This window comes from Ambystoma mexicanum, chromosome 8 (assembly GCF_040938575.1).
Source record: "Ambystoma mexicanum isolate Mex_15411 chromosome 8, UKY_AmexF1_1, whole genome shotgun sequence".
Lineage (NCBI taxonomy): Eukaryota > Metazoa > Chordata > Amphibia > Caudata > Ambystomatidae > Ambystoma > Ambystoma mexicanum.
Window position 1 is genome coordinate 137,491,015 of NC_090929.1, and position 22,524 is coordinate 137,513,538.

At 45.4% G+C, this 22,524-nt stretch overlaps 1 protein-coding gene across 2 annotated transcripts in view; it reads left to right on the top strand.

Moving 5' to 3' along the window:
* The window catches only part of SLC2A8 (solute carrier family 2 member 8), a 138,681-nt gene that overhangs the window by 28,351 nt on the left and 87,806 nt on the right, over positions 1-22,524 (top strand). For both annotated transcript variants that reach the window (XM_069609496.1, XM_069609497.1), the window contains exons 5-6: positions 546-752; positions 3,146-3,245. In XM_069609496.1, the coding sequence (XP_069465597.1) occupies positions 546-752; positions 3,146-3,245 (307 nt within the window). The remainder of the gene's footprint in view (positions 1-545; positions 753-3,145; positions 3,246-22,524) is intronic.

A 22,524-nucleotide genomic window follows, 5' to 3' on the forward strand; every position in this document is an offset into this window, starting at 1 on the left:
TGGTGAAGGGCAGGGTTTGGTTAGCCAAGTAAAAATGTCCAGCTGGCCTGTTTTTCAGGCTACCCACAATACATGTGTATGCGAAAATACACTGCATGACTTTCAGTAGAAACTATTTTCATATTTGTTTATCATTACAAAAGCGGACTGGATTTTGGTATTTGGTAGATCATTAAGTGAAGCAGTAGTTCAAGGTCCAGCAAGTATAAAGTATGCTCTTATATAGAAGCAGATGGCCATAACTGAAATGTTCAGCACTGCGTTTCAAAAGTGCAGGCACACACAATCTTCCCTGTTAAAATCTGATCGAAGTACTTTTGAATTGTGTGTACAGCATTCCTCCCCTGGCCGGTGGCCAACACCTTACTTATGTTATCATGTGTCCTTCTGAGACTCTTGATTGTGTTGCCTATAGTATTGTATGCACGCAACAGTCCTAGATGTTCTTCTGTATGCTGTGTTGCCCATACAGCAGAAGGCAACAGCTCATTAATTTCCTCTGAACCGCCTAATTGTGTACGATTTCTCTATTGTTTTCACACTAGTCCATCGTGACGATAGGAGCTGCCATCGGTGGAGTGTTTGGAGGCTGGGTGGTTGATAAGATTGGCCGGAAGCTGAGTCTGATGCTGTGCTCCCTGCCATTCATCTTTGGCTTTGCCATCATTATTTCTGCCCAGAACGTATGGATGCTGTACACTGGGCGCTTTCTGACCGGCCTAGCTAGTGGTGTCACATCTCTTGTGGTTCCAGTAAGTAATGTGTTATGCCCACAATTGTATTTTTTGGCAATTTAGGGTATATTATGTAAAAGAAATTGTGTATTAAAGTGAGCATTAATCAAATCTAATTGGCAGCCGTGATAAATAATTTACAGCTTGCTCCACAATGTCATGTTTCAAGCACCTTATCTAGCATGTTTATAACTGACGTGATTTGCACACTATTACACATTTATAATCCGCGTACTTGCTTATATTCTGTTGATTTTCTATCCTTGTGACTTGTTTGATCTTCCCCATATTAAAGCCCTGTTTTTATTTTTAATAAGTTCGGTAAAACATTCATTTGCAGAATATATAAGGGAACACCAATCGAAAATGAGTCGTTCATTCCCATAAAAATCACTTATTTATGACAAAGATTACGCTCTACACCAACTCACAAATTATACCACAAATAGTGGGATGCCCCAGTATACTTTACGCGTGTGTATGGGGGGAGGGGTATAGTGCTCAGAATTAAAATGGGTATGTATACATTGGTCATTCTTTGAAAATGAGTCCAGTATTAAAATGCATATTTGATGAACAGGAGCTAAAAGCAGGCCCTGGCTGTCTGGCATCCCCCAGAAAGTTGGAGCCACCACTTAAAAGGAGTTGCTAGTACATAAACTGCTAATCATATGTTTACATAACATGCAGTAACGTTTTGTCTGTTTTATATTTGACCAGTTATGCTTTAAATCTCGTCTAGGTGTTCCCTAACGTTCCTTCACAAACGTTTCCAAATGTACATAGTTAATGTCAGTGTTCAGTAGTGTAGGTATTCCAGAAGTTAGCCTGGGGACTTGAGAGTGGTCATTGGTATCAAGCTAGCCAGGCTCTCCTAGGCCACAAGTGGAAGATAAATAGCTGGGACCAATTTTGATCCCTGGTGTTCAAATCGTTTCTTCACTTAAAGGCCATTACAGTTCACGCAACTGTAATGACCCGCAGAGAATCGGACAAAAGAAATATCACTTCTCAGAAAATGTCCCCCATTTCTGTGCAGTTTTCAATTGAAACGTAAGACGAATGATAATGTCATAGTTCATTACATATATACTCATTGCAAATTAATATTCTCAGTTAAGTGTTGATTTATTTGTCAATGATTAAAATTAGAGAAAAGCGATTACACTATACACCCAAAAACTGTATATTGATTGTCCTTAGAAGTTATGTTAAGGATTGTCTAATGTTCGCCTCACTCATTCCCAAAAGATCCTTGTTGTTTATATTTTTTGCTGATTCCATATTTTTCTGATTTATGAAACTGCAGTCTTAACAACTGTTGTATAGGTGTGTGTGTACACAACACAATTGTACATTGTGCCATCTAGTACTGACCCAGTGACCTGTTTCTACTCCGTCACATCCTGCCTTCTATAATTCACACCAACCCACACTGCACCTTTTTCTGATCTCTGTGCAACAGCTAGGCACAAAATGCTCCAGCTATAATAAATGTTCATTACTGCTGCTTATACCCAAGCACATGTGGCATCAGATGCCTTTAGATAATCACCCGAAACGCTCTGGCCGAGCATATTTTAAATGGATGCTATAGTGAGGAAAATGACATTTGCCATCAGGATGTCCTCTTTTTTTTTTTTTTTTAATTTAAGCCACAGTGACCTTCTTTCTCTTAGGATTCCATTGTGATCAATTTCAGAGGTAATGAACCCTGTTTCTACTAAAGTGAACTTACCCCATTAATATCCATCCATTTTTGTTTTATTTGTCATCTTTCTTTTCCCTAGGAAAGTCGTACTCAGATAGGATGTGATTTCTTCGAATATATTTCTCCTAGTGGAGATTTCACTGAATCCATTTCACCCAAAAAAGATTTTTTTTTTCTTTTTTTTAAATGCGGGGGAGACCCCCCTCACTCCTCCCTACCCTAACTTATACCCTTCCCCCACCCCCCACCTATTATGCATTACACATATACCATTTCCCCAACCTATATCTCCAAATGTTAATGATATCCCGTTTCTAATTAGCCTTTCATTCATGCAGGCGTCCACTTACTGCTAAGCATTCTAACCATAGGTTACATTACTACCCCATTTAATGATACTCGATCTGTCTAACTCTGGAGGGCTGAATCTGCATACCTTGGATTTTACCATTCAAAGTGTGGGGGATTCCTTTTGTGGGACGGGTGTTTAACTCATGAACTTTCTGCCCAGGTGGAATAACCGAAACGGTTCTTATGTGAATTTACGTGAAGCAGTATAGTGAGAGCTTTGTTACCACTGGAGTGTTCTCAAGGTTCTATAAATCCTTGTTCAATGCTAGCATGAGATAGTGATGCGACGATATACATTTCTTTTTTAATAAGTGAGTTATATCTTCCTGTATTCTTTGCTCCTTTGTAGGTTTATATATCTGAAACATCCCACCCAAGAGTCCGAGGAACACTGGGGTCGTGTGTTCAGTTGATGGTCGTAACCGGAATATTGGGAGCCTATGTTGCAGGTATGTAAGAATGTTGGGTACTGCATTTCGGTAGGATTGCTTTCTGAAGACCCAGATAGAGAGCTCATTCTTTAGCCCCATCATGTTGAATAATACCTTTTTATGGTTTGTATGCAGGAGACCGAGGGCCAGATTTGTTGAGGGAGAGGGATCCCTGACCCCATGCAGCTTTTTGCCTGATTTTTGTTTTACCAGAGTGACCCATCTATTTGGGTAAATTAACTGTTCTTTTTCTCTGAGGGCTTCTTTTTCAAGTAGTTTTCGCTCAGTGGAGATACTTGGCTTGTCTTCCTTATATGTAGCTCTGTTTTACTGTATTAGAAATCTCGAATCACTGCCGACCATTATAGTTCCTACGTCTGAGTTTTTCATATAACAGGAACCATGCCACTCTTGCTTTGCATAGGCGATAGGGCCTCGTCCCAGATGTTTTTGGAAATGTAAATGCAATATTTTTACGTTTTGATGTTTTACGTTTGTCAAGGAATGGATGCTAGCATATGTTTCCATTTGTTTTAACTGCACCCACCGTCCTACTTTTCCAGATTACTGCAAAGAAAATAATGAATTTTTAAAGCAAATACTCGTATGAGTAGGTCAAAGCACAAAATCTCCCTTAGGAGTTGTATTGCCCAAAAATGTTGCTTTTTTTATTGCGCCACTCCAAATATGGAGAATGTTATGGTTACAGTTTACTAAGTTCATTCAAAAGAAGAGAGCACAATCAATCTTTCTTGGGCATTTTCTCAAATGTGCTGAAGCCATTGAGTGGCTGAAACATGCCGCACAAAAAACGAACATCACTTGGAAAAGCTCCATCTGATGCAAAGCAAACATCAATATCGAGAGCTTCTGAAACACAACAACAAACAGCCGCCTGACTTTCCAACCAGAGGACAAGAGTAACTTTCTCCAGGGCAAATGAGATGCCATAGCAAACTGAAGCAAGACTTGTTGACATGAGGACAAGAGCCACATCCTTCAGGGCACATGAGATATCACTCGATCAGGACAGGGACAATGCCGGGTACCCCAGCTAGTGATGAATGAAACCTTTTTGCTGCCATTTACAAAATTGTTTTCTTCTAACCATGTAATGACTTTCAGGTGAGACCTATACTATCAGATCATTACAGTGCCTCTATCCCATGTCCAATTTGACACAAGGATGGACTCTGGGCCTATTTTTCTTGAAGGCTTTCTTCGTCTTTTGTTTGATCCATGCAAGACTGTCTGAATGAGTGCCAAGTGTGTTTTTTTTTTTTTTTTTTTTAATTATTATTTCTGAACCAGTAGAAATATCAAGAGAAACGTTTGGTCAGAAATTCTCCAGCTAAAGACTTTAGCTTGCTAAATATATGTGAAACCCAGCAATTGAATTACATTTTTTCTATTCCTTTAATAAATATACCAAGCATACTTTTATGAGCAAACCAAGTTGGAGATGAAGCATTTTTTCCAAAGTATCAAAGGGAATTTACACATGCAAAGGGTACTTGAAAACTATGTATTGTGCATTTTTTAACTTTTCCGAAACCCCCACATCCCTCTCTTATTATTATTTTTTTTTTTCCTCATTCCAAATAAACATTTATTCGCTCATGGGTTCATAATTTCCTGACCTTTTCCATCACAAGGCAGAACAGGTGTTGGATAGAGAGGGGATCAGTTGGGGTACGCGTTGTACCTTCACAGGTCAACTGATGCTGCTTGAGCTGTGGTTTTTAATAGCTCAATACATTTGATTGCTTTGATGGCTGGGAGGGGGAGCAGCAGCATTCCGCTGAGGAGGGGGTGGCTGTAGTGTGAAGGAGCGACAGTGGCACAGAGGTGTGGGGAGCCAGTTATTGAGAGTAGAGGAGTAAAGAGCGCAAAGAGGGGGAGGATTAGAGCAATGCAGGCAGCGCGATAGTGGGGTAAAAGGCTGCGAATGTATTTAAAAACTAGGAGCAGAAACTTGACTAGGGATAGATTTTCCGTAGAACGCCGTCCAGCCAGGTGGTGGCATGTCAAGCAGGGAGAAGGTCTAGGAAGATTAAGTGTGCATGTGCCAATGTTGAATACTTTGCTTAGGGGAGCAAAGAGTAGAGTGGAGAATACCCAGGTGTAGGCTAGAGTACCACTCCAGTTTGCTGAGGACTAGGGTTTACCTAAGAACTTTGGTCAAAGGATATGCTGACATATTTAGAGGATGCGCTCCAAATACAAATTTGAATTGGGAATATTTTACTGTCCGTTTTTTAAAAGCTTAGAGTAAAATGATTTTTAGAAGGTAAAAATTCCCATTCCATAGGTGTATTTTCTTGAGTCGAGAAAAATATATTTGAACTCTAAAACCGATGCTTTTGTAACCCATTTTATTTGTAAATTAAGGTGTATGTTTGCCTTAACTTCCCTCTTATGGATGAGATTTATAAAGTGCAAACATATCTGAGAAGCAATGGATCGATGTACAAAAGGGATGCCCCCTTACGAGGAGGGTGAGACACGGATGCTGGGGTAGCAGAGGAGCTGAGATGGTTAAGGGGTTCAGGGAAGGTAGGAATCCCAGAGTGGGAGACATGGGGTGGAGTGGAAAGATCAGAATTGGTTGGATATTCTTTGAAGAGTAGGGTCTTCTCTTCCTTCCTGAAAGGATAGATGGGCCAGTTTGATGTGCATTGCTAACTTGTTCCATAGACGGCATGCATAGCAGGAAAAAGCTGGTTTCCTGTTTTTCCCCTCTTGCAGTTCTTTGCTCCCAAACCGGATATATTGTGGGTTCTGGTGATAGGCTGGCTCCACAGGTGGTGAGCTTCTCTGCTATGTAATGGTGTTTTGGTTCTGACTGTTTTTTAGTTGATTCAGGCAGTGTTGAACATGAAGTGTGCTTGTAGGGGTAGCCAGGGCAGCTCATTGACTACGTAGTAGTATTTCCTTAGTTCTGTGATGGGCCATGCTGGACGGCTTTCAGATAGGCATCAGGGACTCCTCTGAGTAGGGCGTTGCCAAAGTCCAGGTGGGATAGAACCAGGTCTTGAACAAGTGTTCTGAAACTTGGGGCAGGAATGAGAAGGGCAAGATTGTGATCTGTTAATTGGGTCTTCTTAGCGATGTGCATTTTAATGAGAGGTCAGAATCGCTAATAAAGTCAGGAATATATATCCCTCCTCCACCCCTCCTCATTTCCCTCCCATCTGGGTAATTCATCACTTCTCCACTAGGGGGAGCCATCCCCTTCTAAGGCTAGGGAGGTGAGTCTGCTAATCAAAACCCTCCCTAGTGATTTGGGAAAACGGGACCTCACAGGGAGTGACTCCCTTTCAGGGGACAAGGACTTGTGAGAAACTGCCGATAAACCACTCACTACCTGCCTACATGGGAGTCAGTAATACTGAGACTATACTTCTGTGTGTGGGGCTCAAAATAATAAAGACTCCCATTCCTATCGCGAACTCCCTGTAACAAATACCTTGTTTGCCTGTATGGGAGTAAAAGAGACTGAGGTTTTATCCGTTGTTTGGCATCCAAAATATACTGACATTGCTTCCATACCATTTGACTTAAGGTAGTGCTGAATCCCCATGAACCGAACAGCTGATGGGAAACAACACAACCCTTGGAAGTATGGCAGCGAGAATAAAGCGATAGCAAACTTGAATGGCGGATGAGAAATCATACACAGAGTTGAGCCTCTGACTTGACAACATCCTGGACGGGCAGAGCTGCGCTCTATCCGTGGAGCTAGCAGTGGCTTGCAGAGACTAAGATATGGAGAGAAGTGCAATATCTCAGAAGCGAAGACTGAAAAAACGCCACCTTATCTGGTGATGTGATCATGCTGCAACTGTGGTGGGTCTGAGTCGCTGAGACCATGGTGCGACACGAGAACAAATTCTCCGTTCTCGGTGCAAGAACCGTAGAAAGTGCAGAGAATGTCCGAATAAGGAAACCAAACGCTTAATTAACGGCGAGACACAGAAAAGAGTGAAGAACGGCATTGTTCCTGCTGAGATGGAACTCTGATGGAGCACATCCGAAGGCTGTGAAGGGACCCGGGTTGCCCAGGGTGAAGGGAGGCGAGCTGAACAGAGCAAGAAAGGGGAAAGAAAAGCAAGTGGAGTAAAACCACATGGAGGTCAGACCTACCCCAGAGAAATAATCTCCTGCAGGGTTATGGGAGCCCTCAAAACCCAAGTGTTGAACATTGGCAGAGGCCCAAGAGACTGCCCCAAGAGCTAGGAAAGTCAGAGGGCCAGATGTGTCAGGAGAGCCCTATTGAGATAAGTGGAACTTCACAACATACATGTGAAAGGGAATCTGGAGGGTTCAACCAGTTAAACCAAAAGCAGGAACAAGGGGAACTTGGAAGCTTGCTTTTGTTTGAAACCAGAAGGGGAGCTGTTAGCAGAGTTTTCCTAAAGTCCTACTGGAAGCAAGACTTTACTAAACTACCCCAGTGGTTTGTAGATCTCCAACTCTAGCTATCCCAGCGGTTTGTAGATCACCAACTCTTAGTATCAGTCTGTACTAACACAGGACCTTGGTAGAGTGGCAGAGCAGTCAGGCTTATCTTAAGAGGAAGATGTATTTGTAGGTAAGTACACTGAACCGTAACTAGACATGCACATCAAAGAAACTCTTGCACTTATAATTTATATCAAATTATGTATTTATTATATATACACACCAGAATCACTTAAAATACTTTAGACGTTTACACTAGAACACTTCGGAGTACTTGTTAATATACTTCAAAGGACATTTTCACTTTTGTGTTTGTTCGCAGTTACATTTGTAGCAATGTGAGAAAGGGAAAAGACAATGTTATCGTGTTATCTATTATTACGCGCACCAGCGGTTTTTAACAGTTCATACGGTAATACATTTATTCTGTAAACTCATATGGTGCAGTCACTAAGGGAGGAAAATGGTTAGTGTAACTTTAGCTTGGTTCAAGGTTCTAGAGAGGGCTTCTTTGCACACCACGTCTTTTAAGTCCAAAAACACAACCCTAGCTAAAGGCAGTTTGGCGAGGGCTCAAGGTCTTGACAAACAGTAGAATATGAAGAGTTCCAGAGGATTTCTTCCAGTCTCTAGTGTCATAGAAGCAGCAAGTAAACGACTAAGAAGGGAGACCTGTAAAAGGACTCGATGAAGGGACACAAGCAGCGGCTTGAGTCGGAAGTAAGAGGGGGTGACCCGGGACACCTCTAGGTGCTGTCAAGTACCTGGTCACATAGCTGAAGAGGTCGTGGTAAGGTCTCCCCAGCCTTGGGGTGACTTGTCCAGAGTGTTGCCGGAAAAATGAGTGATGTGAGAAGCCGTCTCTCAGCCCACCGCTCTTTGGAACTCTAGGGGAGAGCAAGGAGAACAACTCCCTACGAGGCAGCTTCCCTGGATATACGTGGTGCAGGAACAGTGCTGAGGCGCTGGCTGGAGAAGCCACAGAGTGCTGAGTAGTTGGAAAGTGATGGAACAGCACTAGGTCCAATTCAAGTCCTGAAGGCTGGTACAGGAAGAGGGCACTGATATGATATGGCATTTATAACGCGCCTGTTCACAAATGTTTCTAGCAAGGAAGAGCAGAGAGTATCTGGCAAGGACAGTAGGCAACCCCAGGAGGACCAGGAAAAGGTAGCCATCAGAGAAGAGCGAGGCAGAGTCCGAAGCAATGCAGAGGAAAAGACGTGCAAGCGAGACTCAGTCAGAGGCTAAGGAAAGAAACGGATTGTTGTGGTCATGAGCAACAAGGACAATTGCACGTACGTAGCGCATTCAGACGGTTACGAACCATGCAAAGGCAGTGTTTTTAATACTGAAAGCCGCGGGTGGCTTTGCCATGGTGCTAAATGAGGCTGCTACGACTGTGCTAGAGACTGTGTGTAAGGGTAGCCTAATCTACAGGGGTATCCCTAATTATAAGGGTACCCCTATCCACGCTCGCACCAGAATAAATGCACCCCTCTCTGGAAGTAAGGCCAAGAGTCTATCTTGCAAGGATAACCAATGTATTCTTTACAGAAATGAGGATGCGAGCAAAGAATTCTGCTGCCTGAACGGTCTCTTCTGTCCCTCAGCAGTTCCTTTCTCCTGCAAACTGGTGCCAGGCAGGAGCTTTTATACTCTTGGCTTGGTCACTGGATATGGCCATGGCTCCAACCCACACCGTCCTGCTTCCATGCAAGGGATGATCCAGTCTTCCTTTCTTCATGGTCGGCGATTTCTATTAGGACATGCTACTTTACATATTACTTCCTTACATAGACTCACACTGCAGCCCTGCAGCCTTTTACAAGCCTTGAGGCTTAGCCCCAGGAAAAACCAAACATTTCTATGCTATCTTTCATTCATACCCCACTCATCTTACTCCTATTTTTATCTGGTCTTATAATCTCCTTTTTTAAACCTGGTTTTCATAATTCTGTATATTGTGCATCAAGCATGTTAAAATCCCCTTTTAGCATGCATAGGCTTTTGACAGACAGTCACTGAGTAACTTTGTGCTGCTCTGCCAGAGCTAGCCTCAGTGACGCAACACTACATGAGCCTTGCGATCCATTTTTAGCGCAGGCCACATTCCTTTTGGCAGATAGCCTTCTTCTATTGTGCTTTCAGATTTTAGAACTAAATAGGATTTAACATTTACAAATGTATTCAGCTAAGTAATTTGCACCTTATATTCAAATAACTCCCTTCTTTTAGTGCCTGCCCATTTCAGTGTGTGTGTGTGTGTGTGATTATTTGCATGAAAAGGCTTACTCAGTGCTCCTCCTCCACCCTGGTCTCTTGTATAGCCTAGAAGCAGTCTAAAGAAGTCTTGCCTAATTCTAAAGCATTTGTGGATGCAAGAACAGGAAGGCAATAGCTTCTTCCCAGAGACCGGTGCACAGTCCTTGCACATGACCACTGGAATCAACATGGTGCCCTGTACGAGGATGCTAGGGGAATGCTGTGTGCCAGGCGGAACTCCAGGCCCTGGTGCCTAAGACACCTCCCTGCCCTCCTCTATCCAAGGCTCCATTGTGGGTAGCACCACCAGGTAGGTCTCCACGGGCCACAGCATTGACGGGTCCGGGACCTGATACCCTGCCCCCCTCTGGGAGTACCAGGCTTCGACGGAAAACTGCAGAAAAATCGGTGGACCAGACGAGGCGCATGGACAGATTAGGTTGATCCGTCCTCACCTCCATTTGATGGATCCCACCCAGAAGATGTCTCCCTTCCTGGAATACTTCCATGATGGCCAAAATCTCCTTCTCGATAACTGAGTAGATCCTTTTGCATGCAGTTAGCTTCTGGGAATGGTAAGAAATAGGATGTTCACTGGAGGTCTTGGGATTGAACTGCAGAAGTCCCAATGGCCGATCAGCGGCATCGGCTTCGACGATGAATGGATTAATTTCATCCAGATGTTTTGAGACCGGAGCCCTTGTAAAAATGGTTTTGAGGGCCGAAAAGGCGATGTTGACAGTGTCATTCCATCAGAATGATTTCTTGTTACTAAGAAGACATGTGATGTACACCGTCAAAGTGGAATAACCAGCCACACAGCAGTGGTAAAAGTTAGCAAACCCACGGAACAGTTGTGGAGCTTTTACATCCTGCGGGACCGGCCAATTCAAAACTGCTTTCACCTTCCTTGAGTCGAATTGGATGCCGGAAGGACTGATCACGTATACCAGAAATTCCATGTGGTCTTGATCAATAGTTGTCAGCTTTGGCATAGAGATAGTTGGCAGGCAATTGGGCCAGGACTTCAGAAACGTGGTCAATATGTTCTTGCAAAGAGGAGGAATAAACGAGAATGTCGTTTAGGGTATCAGTCCGGGTATACCTAATCAACTGAATCCATGAACCGCTGGAAGATGGCAGGGGTGTTGTATAGACCAAAAGGCATTACACAGTATTCAAAGTGCCCCAAAGATGTTTCAAAAGCAGTCTTCCACTCATCCCCATCCTTAATACGTACCAGATGATAGGCCCCTCGTAAATCCAATTTGGTGAATATCGAGGATGCTTTTAGAGACTCCAAAATGTCCTGTATCAGTGGTAATGGTTAACAATAAAGATTTTCCATAATAACTTACTAGAAATTCTTGATTCTATTAAAGACACAGAGGCGAACATTATGCTTCTCTTTCTTTTAATTAATTATTAAACAGAAGCTCAGCAGCAAGGTATTTCCGCACTTATATGTAACAAAACTCATGTTGGAAGTGCGAGGAAAAAAATACATAACCAGGAAATAACTTAAAACACACAAAGTCTTCACAATACCAAGTAGAGAAAAGTCTCCAAATCCCATGATGCCCAGTAGTACATTGGTGCCCCAATGTCACGTGGCACAGTTCCTCCAATAAGTGTCCAAATGTCCCAATAAACAATCCTGAATAAGAAACGACTTCCTCTTTCGAGGCTGCGAACTTGCTGATATCGCTGATAAACTCTAAACAGGCCCAACGGGGTAAGATCCATCACTGTGCATATCAGGTGGACTAGTCTGCGGGAGCTGTCAAGAAAAAATTAGAATATGTTAGCTCTTGCGTATAACAACCCTAGGTCTCAAAAGGGCGGGAAGAAAAACATCTGAATATTAGTATGCAGCGTAAACCAAGTTAAACTGACAGATTGAAGCAACAATAGCAACATTTACATGCAGTACAATATGCTTTTCTTCGAAGGGTGGGATAATGTTCGCCTCCGTGTATTTAATAGAATCGAGAATTTCTAGTAAGTTATTATGGAAAATCTTTATTCTATGTCAAGACCGGAGGCTCACATTATGCTCGTTCAAAGCTTACTTACCACTATCGAAGCAGGTTGTTCTACTGGTTTCAAGTAGAATTGTTTAAATATGGACTCGCCTGCCCAGTCAGCCAGTCTCATGATGTCCCCGAGACGGACACCAACTTGAAAAGCTTTCGAAGCCATGGCTCCCCTGACTGAATGGGCTCTGAATTGCAATGTATATAGTCCCGCTGGAGACAGCGTCCAACGCACCCTGCGAGCTAAGGTAGGGGCCGAAACTGCTTTGTGAGGCTTACGAATAGCTATAAGGAGTTGTCCGTTTGGAGAAAGTCTAAGCGGAGCCGTGACTTCCTCATAAGCCTTCAAACACCGAACCACACAAAGCTTGGGCTGTTCTCTGAATGCCGGATAAGAGATTACTCTAGAATCACATTTAGTCCTCCTTCGAATATGAAAAACGATACCGTCTGGAGAAAAAGACCTAGCTTCTAGATCTAGAGCCCTGACGTCAGATAATCTCCTGCAGGAGATCAGACAAAGTAGTGTCGTAAGCTTGCCGGATAGTGCCGTACGGGATAACTCCTCGTTATCCGGCCAGGAAAGGAAGAGATTAAGCACTTTGACGTCCCAAAGTTTATTGTAACGGGACGCAGGAGGCACTGTAAGGCAGATACCCTTCCTTAACCTACACACTAATTGGTATTCTCCCGCTGGAGCTCCCTGTATGATATTGTGCCCTGCAGAAATTGCTGAACGGTATGCGTTCACTGTCCTATAGGCTAAACCCTTCTCTACTAAGGATGCTAAATAATTTAGGATTTCATCTAACGGTGCTGAAACTGGATGCACGTCTCGGTCTTGACACCACCGCTTCCATGCATTCCAGGAATTGGAATATTGTTTGCTGGTGGCAGGGGCCCAACTCTCTTCAATGAGGTGAATTGCTGTGTTGGACATACCCGAAGTTCTCCATCTTGCCCTGAAATCCTCCACGCTGCCAAGGTCAGCGACCCGGAGATCAGTAGAGGGTGAGCTCGTCCCCATGGATCTGACAGGAGATCCTGACACTGGGGGAGAAGGATTGGAGAATCCGTGGAAAGTTCCTGAATAACTGGATACCAAATCTGAGAAGGCCATACTGGGGCTATGAGGACTAATTCTGCTCTGTCCAGCCGGACCTTCGCCAGGGTCCTTGCTATCATTGAGAAGGGGGGGGAAACGCATAGAGTACCCCTTGCGTCCAAGGCTGTAGAAATGCATCCGTCGCTGATGCTGCTGGATCGGGCCTCCAGCTGTAAAACACTGGCAGCTGCGGGTTGAGCTGAGACGCAAAGAGATCTATGGACAACGGCTCCCAATGTTGTAAGCGGAAAAATATGTTCTTGTCGAGACTCCAGTCGCTGGAATTCTTGGAAGGGCGCAGAACCGACTTCTCCGAGTTGATGAGAAAACCGAGACTGTGGAATAAGTCTATTGTTAATCTGGCCTGATCCTGTAGTAGCTCTCGAGATTGAGCCATGAGGATGATATCGTCCAGATAGATTATCAGGCGGACGCCTTGTTCTTTTAAGTGAGCCACCACGGGTCTTAACAGCATGGTGAATGCCCAGCGAGTTGAAGATATCCCAAAGGGTAGGCTCGTAAACTCCCAATCTTTGTGATCCCAAGAAAACCTTAGAAACTGTGTGTGCTCCGGATGGATGGGCACTGCAAGGTAAGCGTCTTTGAGATCTAGACGCACGAGCCAATCGCTCTGCCTGAGAAGATCTCTCAGCATGTGGATGCCTTCCATCTTGAAGTGTCGATAGACAATGAATTTGTTGAGTGCCCTTAGGTTTATTACAGGTCTCACTTTCTCCTTTCTGCGTACTAGGAAAATCGGACTGAAAAATCCACCTGGTGTCGAGCAGGGCTGGTTCGCCCCCTTCAGGAGCAGGTTCTGAATTTCGCTGTCTAGCGCTCTTTGATCTAGTTCTGACATAAGAATTGGAGCTGGGGGAGTGTACTGAAAGGGCTGCGCGAAAAATTCTAGCTGCAGTCCGCGCGCTGCATTCCTGACCCATGTGTCACCTGACAAAGCGTCCCTGGCGTCTGCAAAGTAAGCTAATCTCCCCCCCTCCAATGGGTGCGCGCGGCGCTGGCGCTGCAGTTGTTAGACTGACTTGAGGGTTGTTGAGATCCGCTCCTTGATCCTCTCCTCCGTAAGCGTCATCTAACACGTCCTCTGGAGGGAAAAAAGGTGTCGGCTCGATCCTGCGAGGTGTTTTGCTGATGGTATTGAGGTCTTCGGTCGACAGTATAGCGGCCGGGGGATAAGACCTCGACCTGGACCGGCCCTGGCGAAAACCTTAGATGAAAAAACCCTCTTAATAGAGCCCTGAGCCTTATCCAAAGCGGTGAAGGTGCTCACGAATTTGGTCATCTCCTTCATAAAAGGATCACCAAAAAGTAGTCCTTGTGCAGCCGCACCAGACTCTGTATTCGCCAATTCTGCAAGTTTCCCATCAATCCTGAATAGTATGCCTTTCCTGCGTTCGGCGGAAATGGCGCAGCTCGCATTCCCAAGCAGACAAATGTCTCTTTGAGCCCACCCAGAAAGAGTAATCGGATCAATAGGGGTGGAGGAGATGGAAACTCCTTCTGCCAGATCTAAAATCTTTGCAAGCGGGCCTGCTACATCCAACAGCTTATCCTGGCATGATTTCCAGGCTCTGTCTATACCCTTTTTTGGGTCCTTTACGTGTTTGGCCATGAAGGTAATCATCTTGGAATCTAGTTCAGCTGTCATAGCAATCTTATGTGGAATGTCAGGACGCGGGCATTCAGCTCTGAGTCTTGCTCTGGTTTCTTTCTCTAGCGGCTTACGTAGCCTGCTAGACATATATTCTGATGTTCTGACTGACGGCTGCCAGTCGGTGGGCCTGGGGTGGATCAAGTCCTCAGGATCGAACATTCCCTCCGTAGGGTGGTGTTCTTTAACGTTTGCCTTGGGGACGGGGGCTGCCGCATTCCCCGAGGTTGAGGGTTTTGTATCCCACCTCTCGGTATCTTCATCTGAGGAGGTATGTGGCGATTCCTCATCGTATACAACTGAGTTTGTATCCTCTTCAATGCCCTGCTGGTCTTCCTCAGGGCTCGAGGGTCTAAAGCCCCTTTTTTCTTCCTCGGGGTTACAGGGTCTTTCAATAGGAGGGTTTACCTCTCTGGTCATGAAGGCGTGTTTCAGCCTGGAGAAGGCATCTGTTAATGCAGCAGTGGCAGGTATCAATTGGCTCGGGGGGGGGGGTCTCAGAGCTTTTGTAAGGTAAGGTGTTTTCTCTTACATGTCTTTTTACCTCCTTTTGGAGAGGCATCTCGCAAGCGTTCCTCCATCTCCTCCAAACGCTGCTGTATGGGAATAAGCATGCCGGACACCGCTTTCTGTACGCTGCTTTCCACAGCGGACCCTAGGGCCTTTTGTAGGCTCCTTTCCATAGCCACTTCATCCATGAAACAAGTGTCCTCCTCTTCCTCAGACCATTCCTGGTTTGAATAGGGACTGTACTGTGTTGCCATAGTGACACACCTTACCCCGCTTTTTTTAAAAAAAAAAATTTTTATTGGGCTGACCACCTTCTCTCAATTGCCCAAAACTCTTTATCCAGGTAGGTATATGTTATTATCTATATATATATATATTTTTATTTTTTTATGCCACCCTCTGTGGCAGAAGCTCTGGAGTCTCGCCTCCTTTCAGTACCTGGCAGACAACAAAGCAGAGCAAGCTCCGTGTTCAGGAACTGCTATCGTGCTAATATCTGAATGATTTTCCTTTTTTTTTTTTTTTCTGTTTTTTTTTTTTTATAAAGTAGAAATTGAGTGAAAGGGTTCGCTCCAGTGCTCGTACTGCATCAGCCGTTAGAAATTAGACGGAAATGCTCGTACGAGCACCGGAGCTTGAAGAAAGGACCAGCGCAGACAGGGGCTCCCTCTTGCGCTTCACTGGCGCGTCGCGCCGTTAAAGCGCGGACAGGGGCTCCCCCTTGCGCCTCACGGGCGCGTCGCGCTTTGTCAACAATGCCTTCCTGGAACCCGCATATGGAAGTCCAGGCCAGGATGGCGAGAAACGAAGATGCGCGGGCTATTACTTGGAACGCTTGTGTAAACAGAATGCTTCGGTTTACACAACGTTCGTTCCACAAGCAACGAAGCCGACGGTAGCGCAGCTGCCGTCGTTGAGTAAACAAATACAATGAAGCTGCATCTACGTTGACTACAGAAATAAAGCAAAGAAAGAATAAAATACATTGGACATAACAATTCTGAATAAGAAATGACTTCTCTCTTGCTGTGAGCAGCAAAGAAAGAGGAAGTCGTTTCTTATTCAGGATTGTTTATTGGGACATTTGGACACTTATTGGAGGAACTGTGTCACGTGACATTGGGGCACCAATGTACTACTGGGCATCATGGGATTTGGAGTCTTTTTTTCTCTACTTGGTATTGTGAGGACTTTGTGTGTGTTAAGTTATTTCCTGGTTATGTATTTTTTTCCTAGCACTTCCAACATGAGTTTTGTTACATGTAAGTGCGGAAATACCTTGCTGCTGAGCTTCTGTTTAATATTTAATTGAAAGAAAGAAAAGCATAATGTGAGCCTCAGGTCTTGACATAGAATTCTTCCCTGTGATCTCGTTCAACATACAGTACTCTGTACAGGGCCATAGTGTGCCCTCTTTTTTCCAGACTAAAAACCGAGGTGCTGCTGCAGGGGGTTTGGATGGCACAATATATCCCTTCTACAGACGCTCTTCCAGAGGGCGTTTTATTTCTTCCTTCTCTTGTAAAGTCGGGGAATAGACTTTCCCATAGGTTTTCCCGGCTGTAGATTTATTTTCATGTCATGTTCCGGCCTTGCTTGGCCCGCTTCCTGCTCCCACCTCTGAGGCTAAGAACCTCGTGTCCTCTTAGTCTCCACACTCTTTCTCTCCTCACATCTCTGACGTCTCTAAGAAGGCAAACTACCAACTACATCTCCTCAAAGGTATTCTTCTTTTACTCTCCTTCACCTAGAAGCTTACTGTTTCTAGAGCGCTGGTTCTCTCAAGGCTGGACTACTGCAACATCCTCTTTCTTATTCTGCCTGCTTCTACTCTCAGCCTCCTCCAACTCATCCAGAACAGACCTCGAGACTTGTCCTTGGCCTCAAGCCCTGCTATCATATCACTCCAGCCCTGAAATCTCCTTCATTGGCTCCCAGTGGCTGCAAGGATTATATTCAAGACCCTTTGCATTGTCCACAAGGCTTTCTGGGGCCAGGATCCAAAATACCTTTAACTCCATCTGTAAATACCTTCCCATTCAAGCTCTTCGCTCCTCCAACTCCCTCAGGGTCAGTCGCTTCTCCAAGCAACGAGTTGGGGGTAGATCTCTTTCCTTGGCTGGGGCCTCCCTCCGGAACAGCCTCCCTGCCACTCTGAAACTTGAGGAGAACCATCTCCGGTTCAGGAAGCACCTCAAGACCTTCCTCTTTGCTTCTGCCTTCACTCTTCCTCTCCCCTGCTGATCTGTCTGCTTCGGCTCTGTGCACCTAGTTACCCCCTGATTTCAGGCCCAGGTCACTGCCCACCCTGTGTCACAACCGCACTGCCTCCTGGTCGTCCTTGCACTTGGGTCTGTATCTGCAACCCTACAGTCCCCTTAACTGCACTTATCAGACACCCCTTGTCTGTGCTTTAACCTTGCACTTGCCACAATGCTGGCTGCACTACCAGTTGTTGTATTTTTATCCCTTGCTCTGCACTTTCCACTTCTCCCCTGTCTCTTGCACTTGCGCATTCTTGATGTTATGGGGCCTAGTAATATAGTTTTTTTGTCCTCCTTTGTTCCCCTCCCTTGCCTTGTCGCTCTCTGAAACACTTGTATATGAGCGTGTTACAAATATAATATAATATATTGCGATGAGGAGGTAAAGGAATTGATTCAGGACTGGTGAATACATGAGAAAAACGACAGTCTCGTCTGGTACATTAGACACTGTAAAGCCTAGTACAGTTGTAGAGGCTTCACTCTGTAGTACTGGATGATCTTGAGACGCTGAGAAACGTAGAGTTCTTGCTGACCAATCACTACTCTAGCTATGTCAACATAGCCAGGGTAGCCCCAGAACTACCGAATAAGAAAGTGTTCGAATGACGTCAAAGGCAATATTTTCCACATGATCCGCTATCTGCAGCTGGAGATGTTCAGTCTGTTGACCGGAAGCCAATGGGGAACCATCAATCACTTCAATCAGCCAGGCAACCAGTTTATTTGTGTGGGGTACCCCAGACTGGTGTGCAAACGTCATCGGTGTAGTTACCTGAGGCGCCACAATCCAGTAGGGCAAGAGCAGAATTTGGGGACTGGGTGTAGATTCCGGCTCCAGTGAAGATGAACTGTCAAGGACAGAAGACTGACTGGTGGCATGGATGATACCCGGGGGTGATGAGAGGGTTTTTCTCAATGGGACGTGGGCTTGCTGCTCCTTCCAATTCCTGCCACTAGCCCTTTTAGTTTCCCGCAGGCCTGGGTGGCCTCAAAGGACAGGGACCCAGATAATGGCCACTGCCACCGCAGTATAGACTCAATCGTTTGAGTAGTCCTCTCTTTCGTTCTGTCTCAGACAGGGGTCCTCACAAGGCCCCCCCATTTGCATATGTTCCTCTGGGGTGTCCCTTCCTGGCTGAATTGGAATGAGAAAGGTAGGTATTGGTTGTTGCTGTTAGTTCAACCCTCTTTCTTTGTTCACCTAGGCGCTCTGCAAGATGACCAATCCAAAAGACATGGCCTATCAATCCCTGTAATGATTCGGGATTTGGAGCATGGACTAACTCATCCTTGTACTCTTCACATAGTCCCCTACGGAAGAATGTACGTTGTGTGATCACCGGCCATTGGGAATCTGCAGCAAGTTGACGATAGCAGCTCAAATGGGTGATTAAATCCATATGCCCCTCTTTCAAATCAAAAAGCTTGTTCTGGGCTGTCGTGGCATGATTGGATGATTGGAAGACAGCCAAAAAGCCCTTCTCGAACTCACCAAAGTCTTCCAGTATGGGGCTGTTGCCAGATATATATATAGTGCTGCCCAGGCTAAAGCACTGCCGGTTAGGTTGCTTAGGATGAACACAACCAGGTTTGGTCCCTTTGTTCATTTTGCCTTTGGCGGGATACACGAGTGAAGCCCACCTATGGCTCCAGGGTGTCTGGCGTGGGCAGAAAGAGAGAGGTGCCCGAAAATTCCTGTGCTTAGTCTCCTAGGAGACAGTAATGTACTCTTAGGTGATTGGCTGGCTGTCCATCAAGGACAGCCAGCCTGCTCGGTGACTGACAGCTAGGCTGGAATGAATGGGAGAAACCTGCATAAAAGGCAAGGCTTTTTGGCTTGGAAGGCAGAGTCGACCACTGGACAAAGGAATCCGAAGAAGAACTTGAAGAGACATCTGCTGCAACTCCTGGACCGTTGGTTTGCTCGGTGAAGCCCTGCTGCTGTGCAGAAACTCGTTCGTATCGACAGAGAAGCCCCTGCAAGGACGACTTCTCCCTTTGAGTTGGTAGGACCAATCAACTCCAAGGTAAGCTACCTGGACATCTTCTCAGAGCTGGTTGAACTTCCACTGCAGTTGCTGCTGGAACCGAATAGCCAGGGAGAGGAACACCAGATTGTGTGTGTTGCTTTTAAGCTGGCCAAGAGCTCCAGGAAGATTTTCCCCCCCCCCCCCCCACCCCCGGACTCCGAGGAAGCAGGACTGACAGAGCCTGAGCCCCCTCCGAGTGCGGGACCCCAGATGCAAGGAAAGCCCATCTCAACAGCCAGGAACCACGGTGGTGCTATTTCTGGTAGACGCGAGGGGCTGAAACATCGAAGCGCCACTTGTTTGAAGATTGCTGGTTGCGGTCGGTGACCGTCCCATTACAGTACAGGAGTCCCCAGACAACCTCCCTCTTGTCTCCACGACTGAGGCCCAGGAACACCATGATCTGCAGAGTTGTACAGGAACAGAAATCGCCTTTTCTTCAACCTAAAGGTACTGTAAAGTCTGAGAGAACTTACCTCTTGTTGGGCTGCCTTACTTGTCCTCATAGGAGACTTGGCTCGGTTGCTCTTATAGAGTTTCTTGCAGCTTCTCTACCTCACAAGCCTAATCCGCTTGTAGCCCTACTTTGGTTTCTTCTATTCTACAAAGACTCTTTTAAACATTGAAAGACGTTCTACTTACCTGCAAGAAGTGCTTCAGTTCACCTTGACTTTTTCTAACTTAACATTGGCTGGCCTGGCTCCCTGAATGACTCTTCTCTCCCTTGCTTATGTGTTTTTCCTTCCTTTCAGGAAAGGGTTAACTGACTTTGCATTGAGGGGTTATTTTGAAAGTACTTACCTTCTTAAGGATAACTGTGTGAGTACTCGTCTTGTTCTGAACTCTCTTTTCTTGAACACTCCTCGAGGTTATTCTAAATGCAACAGTGATTTATTAATGTCAACAGCACCCTAACTCTAAAGAGGACCTGTAGCACGACATTCGGCAACTACTTGGTTCACTCTGCAGTTTTGCACCTTTTCTGCAGTCCAACAAAGGACATGGATCGATCGTCCAGTCAATCTTCTCCGCTTCCTGCAGTCCCGCACTCTAGTGGGGGGGTCTGGGTGAGCTGCATCGGATCTCTGGAGTGTCTTTACGGGTTCAGCAAAGATTTGGACGGATTCGGCCTTTCACGACAATGCACTCAAAATGGGCAGCAGGTCTCCTGGTATTGAGGTTCTGCACCTCTGGAAAGTCCTAGGACCTCAGGAGATGGCTCAATGCAAAGTTCATATTGGGACTGGTTGTTCCCACTAGCCAAAGGAAAGAAGTTGTCCTCTTCGGAGCGCCTCAGTCGCACAGAAAATGGAGTCAGGACCGCAGTGGTCCCTTCATGGTGTTGCAAAGGGTCTGCAGGAGTCTCTGGTAGTCTTCTTCTTCGGTTACTTCAGCTTCCAGTGGTCGACTTGCTTTTCACTTCAGAAACATCACCTTTTTATACAGTTCCAGCACACACTCCTCTGCAATCTCATTTCGCATTTTACAGAAAGGGGCGTTTGGCTGTCCAATCAAACCGCCAGACCCCCCTGTGGGAGCTGGTCCTATTCAGACACCATGGCAGACAAAGGACAGAGGTCGGAAGACTCCTCCCCTGCTTCCTGCCACTCTGAAGCCTAATCAGGGATACTCAAGATTTCCCGCCAAAGGCAAAATACACACACTGACCTCCCCCTCCCAGAATGGTAGAACAAGTGCTAACAAAGCAACTACTCTAGTAATGGCCCCTATTGTGCACTACTAAGATTATGGACATAGCCTGCGGTATAAAAATTACACAATAGTTGGTAAAACACGTCCCCTGCCACTAGCCATAGCTAGGAGATTGTCTATGTAGCTAAAAAGTCACAGGAGTAGCGAGAAGGGGGATACTCGGTATCCCTTTGGCACTCCACTGAAGGTGGTGTGTACCAATCTCTCAGACTATAGAAATTTGGGAGAGCTATGAAGAACTTTAGTTACTTGAGGGTACAGAAAAAGAATCTTAAAGGTGGGCCCAAGGTTCCCCCAGCAACACTGCCTATAAGAAGCTATGTGCTGCAGTAGTAAAAACACAGATGCATTTAAGAGCTATGGAGCAGACAGACTGCATAGTACAGGTAGAATACAAATAATAGAGTTCCAAAAGACGGGGCCCACAAGAATGAATGAGTGGAAAAAGGCTCCACTCATTCCGGATTGAAGGAAAACAGTCCAGAGGTTCAGCAAAAAGTGCTTGAGAAGACTTAGGAAAGACTTGGGATTTTCTTTTTGATGAACTGTCAAAAACTAACATTGTAACTGTGACATAGGCCCTCATTATGAGGTTGCGGGTATAGGCGACCTACTGGCAACCTCAGCTTCCTGTTTCTGCCATCCGGGATATTACGGGCAGCTGCGGAACCGTAAGGAATAGGAACACTGAAGCACTGGCACTGTTAGTAATGGTGCTGGTGCTTCAGTGAATTATCTGCCGGTAGGGGCCTGAACTACTGGCTGGTCCGGCCTGCCAGTAGTTCACAGCCCCTACCTGCAGCTGGCCGCCCCTACCAGCAGACTCTGAGTGACCCGGTCCGGAAAAGGTGCCAGTAACCATTGTTATCTCCCACTTTCTGGACTGGGTCACTTGTAATGAGGGCCATAGACTCTGGGAGAAACCCTGAGAGATACGAGTCAGTTTCATCAAAAGAAACCTGAGCAGGGGAGACATTGCTCTGGTTTATTTTTTTATGTTTTTGTAAGTGGTAGGGCCAAATAGTTAATAGGTTTTAGACTGTGGACAATTTTATTTTAAGTGTTTATTATTTTCTTTTTTATTCTTTTTTTGGGGGGGGGCTTAATACAAGCACCTTTTTAGTTTAGTTGATATGAAGGGAACCCCCTTTTAGCAATAGGGACATATAGGCATTTTTCTTTTAAATTAAACACCCTTGAAGTGACATCCTTGAGTCTGACTCTTCACCACTCCTCTC